Here is a 13621-nt window from a genome sequence, read left to right on the forward strand (position 1 = left end):
TAACAACGTGAGGCGAGCACCAAAGGGGCGGGGACACTGACGGAAACGAGAACTAGAGAACACTGCGTTCTGAGCGCCCGTGCACATCCTCAGAGTTCCATTCCATTGTGAGACGCTCGAGAGCTTTATGGAACGCTGAAAGATCCGAACGCTTACAACTTACACGAAAAGCTGGAATTATTATTGTCCACCTGAATTATAAGATATATCAAGTTTCTGAAGAAATGGAATCAACAAAGCAAGGTAAGACATTTATTATTTTATTGCTTATAATTATGTATTTTTTATTCATAATTGTAAGCATAATGTATTTATCATTGTTAGAAACATTACTCCTGTAACGTGAAGAAAATGTAGTGTTTGCTATACCGCGCTACAGTGATTCGTTATTTTGACATACAGCACACAGGATTTCACTGTCATAGAAAACCTGGAAATATTAGGGAATATGCGTGTGATTTCTACACACAGACAAGTTATAGAGATGTTTTTGTACTCACTCTCACATATTTTAGCAGCTAAAAAATAGCTATTTTAAGCAAAATCCCCATAAAACCCTTGACCAGTCATTAAAAATCTTGCTTTCCATCTTTATTTGCATTTATTGTCGCGTTTTTTAATGCACATTTAAATCCGACACTACTGATTTAATGATTTATGTGTACATTTCATTAAATACCTTCCCTGTTTTCCAATGTAGTGTTGGTTGTTTATGGTGAAAAACACTGAAAATAGCATATATATAATATATAATATATATATATATATATATATATATATATAGGCTACACACACACAATTTGGCTATTTGGTGTCTCGAGTGTGTATATACACATACACACTCGAGACACCAAACAGAAGTAATGTAAAAGGTTACTGTAGGCTAAATGCATAAATGTAGGCTATTATAGCATAATTGTATTATTGATGCACTTTACCAGAGTGAAATGTTATAGTTTTGCGTCTTGTGGTTAAAACACCTTTGACATGCCTTCCGTTGCTTGCATGACTCTGCTGCGACGCAGAGCGCGTCAAACTGTGGATGTGGGTTACGTCACGCGCACTCTGTACTCCGAGTACTAGAATGCTCGCCCTCACATGGCTCTCGTAGCCTAGCCATGTGCCTTGTGTGTACTAGGTCGGGGCTCCGCCGCTGATTGGTCGTGACGTGCGCGGCGCATAGTCTCTAATTGGTCGAAGCGTGGCAGTTGCTGGCGCGAGACTCTCTGCAGTACCACGTGAGGAGGCAGCAGACAGCTAGTGACCTAGATATTCTTCCCGTACAAAACATGAGAGGTCCACGTGTGGGTGGGTCTGAGAAACTAAGGGTTGTTGGTGGTTAGGTAACCTCCCTTGCCCATTTAAAGAAATTCAGTACATTTTTATCTACTTTGGTTAGTGTGAAATAAATCCATTTATTTATGTACTCGAACAATTAACTACTAAATATATCGTACTTGGACATATTTTGAATGCTTACACTTACACTGTTTACACACACAAATAAAAGTGATGGAATAGGTTTTTGTACCACTTCTTTTATTATACTTTTGATTTACATGATGATTATCGTATACTTATGCCATGGTAGTGTTACTGTATTAGGTTAGTGTAATTAAACATAATCAAGTGCAGTTTCATTCATCTAAAAATAGGTCATGAGCTGTTTGAAATGAGGAAGTCCTCATTCATCTAACATGTGCACTGCAGAAGATTATAATTTTACAGTTGTCAACAGCAAAAGATAACTCTTTATGCAGACATATTTGTGTGACTTCTTCATACCAAGATGACCAGGTCACCTACTGAAATGAGTTTACATAATGCAGTTATTCAATATGTGAATGAAATGCAATGAAGAACATAAAATCAAATCACAATCAAAACATATCTTCAACTTCTTTATAATTCTTTTTTATTCTTTACTATAAAAACAAAAAAAAAAGTATATAATAATAATAAAAAAAATATATATATAATGCATTTTTAAACCAGAAGAACAAAAAACAGGGTATTTAAATCTTTTTACTTTTTACTGTTTTAATTTATTTTATTATAAATTGTTTTAATTTATTTTAGTTCATCCACTTAAACTAAAATGAGAAATGTTGGCAACTAGGTCAAAAAAAAAAAAAAAAAAAGTTCCGGGTTTTTTTTTTTTTTTTTAATTTTTTAATTCAGTTAATGATTATTTTATTTCAAGTAATTTTTTTTTATGGTTGTAGGTAACTGTATTAATTCTGGTTATTGTTAACTATGCGACATATCTTTTGGTAATCTAGAAAGTGCATATTTGAAATCAAGTTTAGTACTATGCATGAATGGTCATACTCTTGTAAATCTTTTTTCAGTGTGCGTTTCATAAAAGTTCCCTCCTTTCCCTTTTTTAGTGCATCAAATTAGTAAAAAGAGAAATTATGGCAACTAGGTTTAAATAAAAAAGTTTAAGTTTAATTTTTTTTTTTTTTTTCAGTAAATGATTATTTATTTCAAGTAACAAAAATGTTTATGATTTTAGTTAACTATACACCTTTTGATTGTTAACTAAAAATTTCATTCTTAAAAATTCATATTCGAAATCGAGTTTAGTACTGTGCATAAGTGGTCATACTTTTGTCAATTTCATTTTTTTAAGTGTGCATTTTTAAAACGGTCCCTCTTTTTCTCATATCCAAGGAGGCGTGATAGCCTACGTCTGCTCCTCAAGCTCCGCCCCCAGCCCTGAGTCCTGCATGAGTGACAGCTCTAACAGCCGCTCCCCATCATCCTCCCCGCCTCTGCCCTCTAAACCGAGCCGTCTGACAGACCGGCCCACCCCTGGACTGCTGTTGAAACACACTCACCCACGTGGAAACACTTCTGACAAGACCTTCGCTGCCAAGAGCAGCATCACTAGTGAGTGAACGCTAAATAAGCTTATATGTGATTCAGTTGTGTAAAATTGGCAGGATTTGTCCACTGGGCATGACTAACTCTTATATGATTTTCCAGAGCTCAACGGGATGGTGCTGCTGTGTAAAGTGTGTGGAGACATCGCCTCTGGCTTCCACTACGGTGTTCATGCCTGTGAAGGCTGCAAGGTAAGGAAACACTTCTCTCAGGATCATCTAACATTCTGGGTCTGTTCCAAAACCTAGTGTTGTACAGGTAAGGCAGCATTGGCACGCTCACACTGTTCAACTTTTCAGCCAAATTCTACAGCTTTGCGTGTATATACTTTAGTCAAGTCAAACTTTATTTACTTTGCAGAGAATGCAATCCTAAAATGCACCATTTTGCAAGTTTATTTGTGCATGCAATATATATATATAAATATAAATATATATTTGTGCTTAACTTAACAATATGTGCATTTTATGCTATTTTGAGTTTGCATTCCAAATCGATCTCTTCAGTCACTAGCATTTGGAACAGACCTGTTGTATTTCCAGATATGATATTATTATAAGGGAACAGTGTTGTTGTTGTTGTCGGTGTTATTTTAGTATAATTGAGATACTTAATATTTGAATACTATTATAGATTTTATTAATATTTTGAATTAGGTTTTATTTTTATCCTTTCTGTTTTAATTTCATTTTTAGTTTTAGTAATTTGTTGTTTCATCATTTTTAGATAAAAAAAAATGTCTATATAGTTTCTATTAATTTTTATTCCATTTTAGTTATTTTAGTACATTAGGTTAAACTAAATTAAAATGAGTAATGTTGCCTTGACAACTAGCTGAAATATATTTTATATTTCTGTTTAATTTTATTTCGTTAATGTTAATTTTATTTCAAGTAACAGAAATGTATACTATAAACTATAATAACGCTGCTAACAAACAATTACATTATTTTGAAATTAAGCTGAAGCAAGTGAAATAAGTTGAAGTAATAAATTGACTATTAATTGAAAATAAAAGTTAATTAAAAATAAAGCTATATAAAAAAGACAACAAAATAATAAAAGCTAATTCAAAATATTATGATATATATATGATATATATATGTGTGTGTGTGTGTGTGTGTGTGTATATATATATATCTATATATATATATATTATATATATATATATATATATATATATATATATTATATATATATATAAACACTGTTAGCGGAAGATTGCATTATTTATTTATTTATTTTTTACAGGGCTTCTTCAGAAGAAGCATCCAGCAGAATATTCAGTATAAGAAATGCCTGAAGACAGAAAGCTGCACTATTGTGCGGATAAACCGCAACCGCTGCCAGCAATGCCGCTTCAAGAAGTGTTTATCTGTCGGGATGTCCCGAGACGGTGAGTTACAAGCCATATCCGTCTTCCTTATGAGCTCAAGCTTTTGTGATATTGACATTAGGGCATTTTTTTAGTCAACCAGAAGGTCTAAAGCAGAAGAACTAAATGCAATGAATCTTAACAAACAATCTCTCTTCCAGCTGTGCGATTCGGACGCATCCCGAAGCGGGAGAAGCAGCGGATGCTCTTGGAGATGCAGACAGCCATGAATAACATGATGAACAACAGTCAGCTGCAGCAGATGCTTCACGGTGCACAGACCGTCCCGTGTGCCATCGAGAGCAGCCAGAGCGACTCCAGGTCCTCCTTGCCGTCGCCACCAGATTCGCCACGCTCCTCCTCAGATCTCTCCCGGGACTCAGAGTCAGTCGTTCCCATGGACACGGCGTCGTCCTGTTCATCAGACTGCGGGGAGGAAGACATACCGAGCACTGGACCTGCTCCCCATGAGGACCTGTTCTCATACAGCTCGCCCCACGGAGGGTCCTTATCTCCGGCCAGCTCCGAAACGCTCAGCAGCAGCAGCAAGGAGGACGAGGAGCCGCAGCAGGAATGCTGGAACCGCTGGAACGAGAGCGGCACCTTGCAAACCACCGCTGGACCTTACAGGGAAGATGTGACCGGGTATCACGTGACCCAGCAGTGCAGTCGAAGCCCAGATAACCTGCCTTACCACAGAAACAACATGAATCAAGTCCAGACTGGAGCAAACAGAGGACATCTGGTTAGTGACCTTCTGCTGTTCATACATCAATATTAGCAATACCAACTTAAGATCAGTGTCGTTGTTGTAAACTAAAGCTAAATCTAATATATATATATATTTACTGAAATAAAGCTGAAATATTGGATGAAAAACTTTTAAATGACAATTACAAATTTTGTCTTGGCAACTAACTGAAGTAACTTTAAGTATAAAAATTATTAAAACTAAAACTTAAAACTAAACGCAAATATTAAAGAAGAAAAATGACAAGTGCATAAAATTACAATTAAAAGTTAACAAATAGAAAAGAATTCCTTGAGAGAAAATATTGTTAAAATATTACAAATATTACCAATTACCAATATAATTATTTTAAAAATTATAAAATAATCTCAAGAATTCTTAAATGATTGTATTTATTATATAAATGTAGCATTTATATTATTTAGTCTATATGATTATTGTTTGTAAGTTCTTTAAAAAAAATAGAATTCATTATTTTTAATTATTTATTTTTCTAAATTATAAATGAATTCATAATTTCTCTGGCTGCATCCACCATCTTGGGTCAATTTTGACATGTTGCTAAGCTAACAATGTTAACAAGGCACAAAGAAAATAGCTATAATAGTTAATTTATAAATATATTTAACTATGTTTTGATACATATTGGATTTGCTTTTAATAAATTTAAAATAATTTAAATATATCTTACAAAATAATTGTATTATTTTACTTTTTTTTTTTCTAAATTAATGTTAATAATTTATATAATTTTTAATTGATTCATTTTTTATTTTAAATTATGAAAATATTAAGAGACAGCTTCTCTGACTGTATCCACCATCTTGGGGTGAATTTTATTAAAGCTCAAAGCAATGCATTTTAACAGGATGCATTAAACACATTGTGCATTCCATACTGTCCTAGAATTTGAATTCAAATTTGAATTTGCCCCAAAACCTTTTGTTCCATCTGTTCAACAGTCATTGTGTCGAGTGCACTAACAATGCCTTAAAATGGAGCAGAGCTATTTTAGCGCTGAAGTGTATCTGGTGTAATGTGACTCTGTTGGTCTTCTCTCAGGTGTGTCCCATGAGTGTTTCCCCCTTCGTGGATGCCTGCAAGCCTGGTCATGAAATCTGGGAGGAGTTTTCCAAGAGCTTCATCCCTGCTGTACGAGAAGTGGTGGAATTTGCCAAGCGGATCCCGGGCTTCCAGGACCTCTCCCAACATGACCAGGTCAACCTCCTCAAGGCAGGAACCTTCGAGGTAAAGCAAAACTCGAGTCCCGACGCGTTTCAGACAGCGGAAGTGTCCGTCAGACCCCTAACGCTCTCCTCTGTTTCCCTGCACACAGGTGCTGATGGTGCGCTTCGTGTCGTTGTTCGATGTGAAAGAGCGGACGGTGACCTTCCTGAGTGGGAGGAAGTTCAGCATGGACCTGCTGCACTCCATGGGTGCCGGAGAGCTGCTTAACTGCATGTTTGAGTTCAGTGAGAAGCTCAGCGCCCTGCAGCTCAACGAGGAAGAGATGAGTCTCTTCTCCGCCGTGGTGCTGGTGTCTGCAGGTACGCCCTTCAAAAACATAGAAAAGCATCTTTTCATGCAATAAAAATGCAAAAGCACAAACTTAAAATAAAATAGAAATGGAAAAGCTAAAATTCAAAATATTAATAAAAACTTAAACATAATATATGCATAATATATGCATTGCATAATATATGCATGTGTACTATGTATATTTATTATGTATATATAGATACACTCATATATTTTGGAAATATTTACATGCATATGAATTTCTATATTTATATTCTTATATTTTATATTATACATAAATAGATTTAATATATAACCATAACTTTTTTTTTTTTAAATATATACATGCATGTGTTTGTATTTATAAATATCTAATAAATATACACAGCACAAATATTATGTAAACAAAAACTTTTATTTTGGATGCGATCAATCGTTTGACAGCACTAATTATTACTAATTACCCATTTTTAGTAATATTAATCACTGGTTATTTAGAATGTATTTATTTCTATATATTTAGAATATATTTTTTTAATATATAGTTAACAATTTCTCTGGCTGCATTCACCATCTTGGGTGAATTTAGTGATACTACTGGTTTTGCTTTTAGCAATTTTTAATCGTTTATATTAATGTAATATATTTATCTTTAATAATTTGTATTATTAATCTATTCATATTTATTATTTATGAACGTATTTTATACATATTGGTTTTGCTCTTAATAATTATAATTTCAGCAATTCTAATAAACTGATTTTATTACATATATTTACTGGTGCCAGTGTCTGATTTTTTGCATGTTTTCACAGACCGATCAGCCATCGAGGATGTAAATGGTGTAGAGGCCCTGCAGGAGAGCCTGATCAGAGCTCTGAGGAACCTGATCATGAAAAACCACTCGAACGAAGCCGCCGTCTTCACCAAGCTGCTCCTGAAGCTGCCTGAGCTGCGCTCGCTCAATAACATGCACTCCGAGGAGCTACTCGCCTTCAAAATCCAGCCTTAAACCAACCCGGGCTGTTCATTTCACTCTTGAATGTATCTAACAGGCTTTTTTTTAACTGTTTTTTTGAGCAAAGACACATTCGGAATCATTCAGGTTTTAAAGCTATGTTAGATATCATTGTGATTTGCTCATTACGCACAAGCAAAGGTTGTGTTTGTAAAACACTTCCTCATCCATTATGTGCAATAGCTGCTAACGCATGGCTATTCGTATAAGAGCAGCTTTATGTCATATCTTGTCCAAACGATTATGTGTTGTATATATAAATTTATATATATATGATGTAATTTTTTTCCTGAATGTATGTATGTATGTATGTCGCTAGCAGCATGTTGGCATCATTGTAACCTGTATAACAGGAGCGATGCTTTTGCACGAGGTGTCCCCGACACCATAATAACAGTGCACAGATGGATAATATCCGCCTGTCGAGCTGTCATTTATGAGAGGAGTCACTTTAAAAGGTGTTTTTCTACAGACCACGTACAGAGAGGTGTTAGAAGTCTTCCATTACGCGGCGGGAAATGTGTATACTGAACAAAACTATGAAAGAGATGGAGTTTTATTTATGGACATTTGTACAGATTGCCTTACAGATGACACTTTTTCGCCACAATTCTAGACACGGGGATCATTTTGTTATTCTTCTGTGTAAGAATCGCGGAGCGGGGAAACAATGTTACAATCCCAGTTATCCGCGGTGTATCTATGCATTTGGAAACAGCTTGATAATATGGACATTTCTCAGCCTGTAAATGACAGGAAAAGACGTACGAATCTTTTGATCAGCTCTGGTGTGTCCATGTTATTTGTTTCTTTATATATATATAAAAAAACAGTGCAGTATGTATAGTTGTGTATATACCATTATAAAGAAAATTCAATAAATATTTACTTGTCATTTACCGTCGTGCCTCTTTATTGCACTTCATGTCTTTATGCACTAGAGGACGCTGATAAGCGGTGTATGGATTGACAATACAGGCCTATAAAAAATGATGCAATGATAAATGTCTCAATTATAAACAGTGACATAATTGTAACATGACCTGGTTACGTTTCATTCAGCAAGTGGTTTTCTAGAATCTGTTATTTTGCTGTTTAATATTTGGATCATTAAAAAATGAGACTTGATTGAGAGACTTTATTTTTCAAGCGCACTGCATTGTGGGATACAGTGTACACCATACTGAGCTCTGGATGTGTAGTGTACATTTGAAATTTAATTGGTCAATCAGAATATCTGCATACTGTATCTGTTTGTATACATATTCCGAAATGATTCCTAAAATTGCTAAATTAGGAACACACAGGATAGGATACATAAGCTACTCCAGAAATGCTTTTTGTAGATTTAATTTAAAAAAAATAAAATAAAAAATAATATATATATATATATATATATATATATATATATATATATATATATATATATGTATATGTATATATACACATACATACATACAAACACACACACACACACACACACACACACACACATATACATACATACACACAGTCAATAAACTGTTCTAATAAATAAAATAATAAAATGAAAACAGGTCACAATGAGGTTAACATAACTTACTACATTAGATGAACAATACTTTTACTACATTTAATACATTTTTAAAATCAAATTTTGCCATTAATAAATGCACCGTGAACTAACAATAATAAACAATGAACAAATGCATTCTTATTAACTAGCATTATCAAAGATTAATAATTGCCAATAATAAAAGTGTATTGCTGTTTCTATGTATTGTCTAAGATTAATAAATAGATAATATTGTGGCCATTGTTAGGAAATGCATTAAATTATGTTAACAAATGAGACATTAAATGTAAAGCGTTTCAAAAGAAAAAAAAAAAAAAAAAAACATTTTAATCACAAATTGTGTAGTCTTACATTTGATTAGTGTCCTAGAAATAGCAGATTCTGCAGAATATTAATATTTCTCTCAATTTTATAAACTTTCTATACTATTATTTATTTATTTAAGAGAAAAACTAAAGGACTATTTTATATTAAAACTCTATTCAATTTAAACGCATGTATTGTGTGAAGCTGTAAATCACACACATTAAAGCGCACAGATTTTAAATGAGGTAAATCATCTACAGTATGTGCGTGCATTGACTATTATTGCATTCTAATATTGTGCTAATACATTTCAACTCTCAGCATGTGTTCTTCAGACGCACAAAATCAGCTTATGATTCATAATGTGATTATAGGAGAGCTGCTGCGGGTCACGGGGTTTGAGTTTGTCTGGTTCCCAAATATCACTTTCCATCTTGTTAGCCTTTTTAAATTTCTTTTAACTAACAAAAGACATTCCTAAAATGACATCATCACCCTACAGTAAGTGACATCATTTTGGAGGGAAAACAGCAGCACAAATGTCAGTAAGCATCCTCAGTGGATATGATTAATTACTCATGCTGGCTGATCAAATTACAGAAATCAGTTTAAAATTAAAATTATTCATGCATTCATTCATTATAGTTTAAAATGTGCTGCATAACAACAATGTTTAAAATCCCACCTGTATGTCCTCATAGGTGAGACCGCCTTGAAGACTGGAGCAAGCTGCTTCCCCTAAAAAAACTTTTAGATGAGCTCAGTGACACAGCTTTAAAATTAAACCAAAGATAAAAATGTACAGTTTGGAGTTACGCTGCCAAGGTTTTCCGCAGCGGATGGGTCTGAACTTAAAGACTGGATCATGGACCACCACTCTCTGCTGGCGGATGATTCTCCACCAGCTCCTGACTTCCTCGAAGAACTAGGGAGGTTTGAATTCAAAGGTCTGAAAATTCATTTTCAACTCAATTCACAATCAAATTAATTTTCCATTAAGACTGCCACAAGATGGAGCTGTTGCACCCTTTTCGCCATTAACCCTGTAAAGCCTGGAACAGTTTATCTGTGTGTGTGTGTGTGTGTGTGTGGAACAGTTTATTGAACCTTTTATGGCTCATTTAGTATGCAATAGTAAAAAATATAGAGGAAAAATAGCTCAGTTTTATTCAGAGGCCCAAACTGAGCAAAAATATGCAATTTGGTGCAGAAGCTGATATTTATATGGCAAATAAGTTATATTAAATTGTGATGCCTGTAATATAAATCAATGCAATCTTTGTAACAGTATAACAGAGTACTTACATAAAATGATATAAATGTCATTTGTGACTCTATATCTCCCAGTAGTATGTCTTAGTAAGATGATACTTAATGTTTGGTTTTCTGATCAAAGCTCTCAGTTGCAAAATATATAACGCAATGCAACACAATAACGGAAGAGAGATGATTAAATAAACATTCCTCAAAAGCCTGAAGATCATATTTGATACATTTCAACATGATTTGAAATGTGCTGCTTCAGTCCAGTAAGTGTTCATCATGAAATATTTTTGACAATATTATAACAAAGTTATTCTTACATTTACTTCACAAAAATCAGTAAAGATTTCAAAGCAAAAAGACAAGTGAAGTGAAGGTGGACATTGGTACAATTGAGTCTGGATTTTGTCTCAGTAACAGGCCATAACTGTGCACTTTTGCTCGTGGAATAAATGAATCGTGGTCCACTGCAAACAGCACTTTTCTACAAACGGCTGGTACTGTAACTGAAACTGCTGCTTTTGCATGATGCTGCTTCCATGCCGCTTCATGTCAGTAATACTACAAGATGACAAAAAAAAAAAAAAAAAGATTGTTGCTGCATTAAGCAGAAGTACCTTATTGAGCTCCACCTTCAGATTGTACGGATCACTTCCGTACGTGAACAGCGGTTTCTTGAAGCGTTCGACTGCCTGCTGCTTGAAGCTGTTTTGTGGAGCTGGTGGGAGCTAAAAACTGAAAACATGAGTAAAAGAGACTGAAACATTCTGGAACATGCCTGAAAACAGACTCTTATTTACCGGAGTTATGAATATGATCTTATGCAGAAGTTCAAGAAGCCTACATTTAAAAAAAAAAGTGATGTCTATTGCGTCCCATACTAAAAAGGAATTGTAGGGCCCTGAAAGCATAACACGTCAGAAAACAGTTCAATTATTATGTGATAAATATAGTATCTTTCATATATTACCTGCTCGAGACTTTAAATCACATCTGACACACCTGTAGAAATTAGCCTGAGAATCTTTAAAGCTTTGTGGCAAAATCAATTTGCCAATTATGTATACACTGTTCTCCTAAAACTGAAACGAAGCATGTAATATACAAATATGAGATGAATACAAATTGATGTTTTCGATTCAAGAGAAGCACGAGACAATGAGAACCGGACTACCTGACCCATATTATGTTTTATTAACAAGGTTCGGGAGGAGCACGTCAGATACTTAGCCTAATTAGCACAGGTGGAGCTCACTTAAGATAATCAACACTAGGGTATAAATACAGCTGACTTACCCCTATCCATTGACGGTTTATCAGCATCCCCCCTCCACCCCATCTCCTCCACTTAGAGTTCATTTTACACTTATGTAGGAGGGGGGGTACTCTAGGTTCGGGCCATTCCCGAGCTCGGAGCCCTTCCCCGGACAGCACGCCAAATATGCATTATATACTTCAGCTAATTATATGTAAGTGTGAGCTCGTGAAATGTGCTGTTGTGTCGTCCAAAACAAGCTCAGTGATCACTGCACAGCATGCTGGGAACAGGAATAGGAGTAAGTGCTTTCATCAATTGTGACTTCTAGAATGCAAGACAATGCCGAATGTATTCTACTGTGGAAAAGTCATCTCGAAAACACAGCCATATTTGTGCATTCGAGGGAAATCCAAAAAAAAAAAAAAATCCATTGTTCATACCCCACTGTACATGGATCTTACAGTATATATTAATTATATATATCATAAATATACATCATAAATAATAATCCATATATGTATATCACAAATAAAAAAAAAGTCACAAAGGAGTAAAAATAATACCTCCCATACCTCAAAAAAAAAGAAAAGAAAAAAGCTTTAAAAGAAAATATTGCAAACATAAGAAATATTTACCTTCAAAATATGTTTTTAAAAACTAAATAAGAAAATATCACCAACAAATTGTATTGAGTCTGTTCTTGGTAGATGACATAGTTGATGTAAATTAATTAGATTTTTCATTATTCGTTAATTTGCAAAGGAAATATTTGTATTAAATGAGAAAAATATAAAATAAAAAAAAAAAAAAAAAAAAAAATTCTGTGCATAAACTCATTGTAGTTATCATATTGAATTTGCTGTCCATCAGTTGATGCAAACTGTGAATCTAAAAATTGTAGTCAGGCGCGCTGGAAAGCTGTTTTCATGCGGGGGGGGCTGAGGGCTGGGTTGGAAAATATGTGACGTCATTACGTTGTGACTGACGACATGAAATTTCTCTACTAGTCTTCTCCCCTGGCGTGGATTGTTACTGTTTTATACACAAAAATTGTACTTGATGTACTTGTACTTTGATGTTTAATAAAAATAAATAAATAAAATAATAATAATAAAAAAAAAATCTCTGTACTGTTTAGGCTATGTGTTGTAGCCATTAAAGAAAACATATTTGGTTTCATATTTGTTTAAATATTATAGGCTAATGTAATTTTTTTTAATTTATTTAATCAATGTTTATTATGAAAGTGAGCATGCAGCATGAGAAAGATATGATACATCATGCGCAATAGCCTATGAGACATGGAGTGGGTAAAGACATGATTTTTTGACCACTTTATTGAGTTTTGTTTTGTAGAAAAGACTCTGTTTAAAAAGATTTTCGTTTTGTATAAAATTGTATCTTAATTTTGATCAATATTTTATCAAACCCATTGCCTGTATTTAATAAACAAGCAAAATATATTAGCAGACAATGTAATAAGGTGCCGGCACATCACTTGTATTGCACGTGAACTGGAGGGCGCAGAAACTCAGCTTGTGCCTCACAGACAGTTTTGAGAAATATAGGCTATCTATTATAGAAAGCTTAAAAATGTCTACTTTTAAAACGAAAATATTCAAAACGAAAAGAAATAGGCTACTCTCTGAATATGTAGGCCTAATCCATATGAAATGTGCATTTCTCTC

The 13621-nt window shown here is 34.2% G+C and overlaps 1 protein-coding gene and 1 long non-coding RNA gene across 2 annotated transcripts; one reads left to right on the plus strand and one right to left on the minus strand.

Moving 5' to 3' along the window:
• Nucleotides 1-8446, plus strand: LOC109064663 (nuclear receptor subfamily 1 group D member 2-like). Its single transcript, XM_042773227.1, has 8 exons — nt 1-243; nt 2677-2895; nt 2992-3080; nt 4141-4285; nt 4426-5009; nt 6078-6263; nt 6352-6562; nt 7349-8446. The coding sequence occupies exons 1-8, from the start codon at nt 225-227 to the stop codon at nt 7543-7545; spliced, it is 1650 nt and encodes a 549-aa protein (XP_042629161.1). The 5' UTR covers nt 1-224; the 3' UTR covers nt 7546-8446.
• Nucleotides 8447-9347: 901 nt separating this feature from the next.
• Nucleotides 9348-11856, minus strand: LOC122148078. The gene is made up of 3 exons (XR_006162076.1): nt 11646-11856; nt 11293-11410; nt 9348-10337 (listed from the first exon to the last, which is right to left on the minus strand). It is a non-coding gene; the product is annotated as an uncharacterized LOC122148078 (long non-coding RNA).
• Between the last annotated feature and the right edge of the window lie 1765 nt (nt 11857-13621).

The sequence above is a fragment of the Cyprinus carpio genome, chromosome A16, assembly GCF_018340385.1.
Source record: "Cyprinus carpio isolate SPL01 chromosome A16, ASM1834038v1, whole genome shotgun sequence".
Classification (NCBI taxonomy): Eukaryota; Metazoa; Chordata; class Actinopteri; order Cypriniformes; family Cyprinidae; genus Cyprinus; species Cyprinus carpio.

Coding starts and splice junctions, on each gene's coding strand:
- LOC109064663 (XM_042773227.1), top strand. Junction 6,264..6,351: donor TCAAGGCAGGAACCTTCGAG/GTAAAGCAAAAC, acceptor CCCTGCACACAG/GTGCTGATGGTGCGCTTCGT. Junction 6,563..7,348: donor CGTGGTGCTGGTGTCTGCAG/GTACGCCCTTCA, acceptor ATGTTTTCACAG/ACCGATCAGCCATCGAGGAT.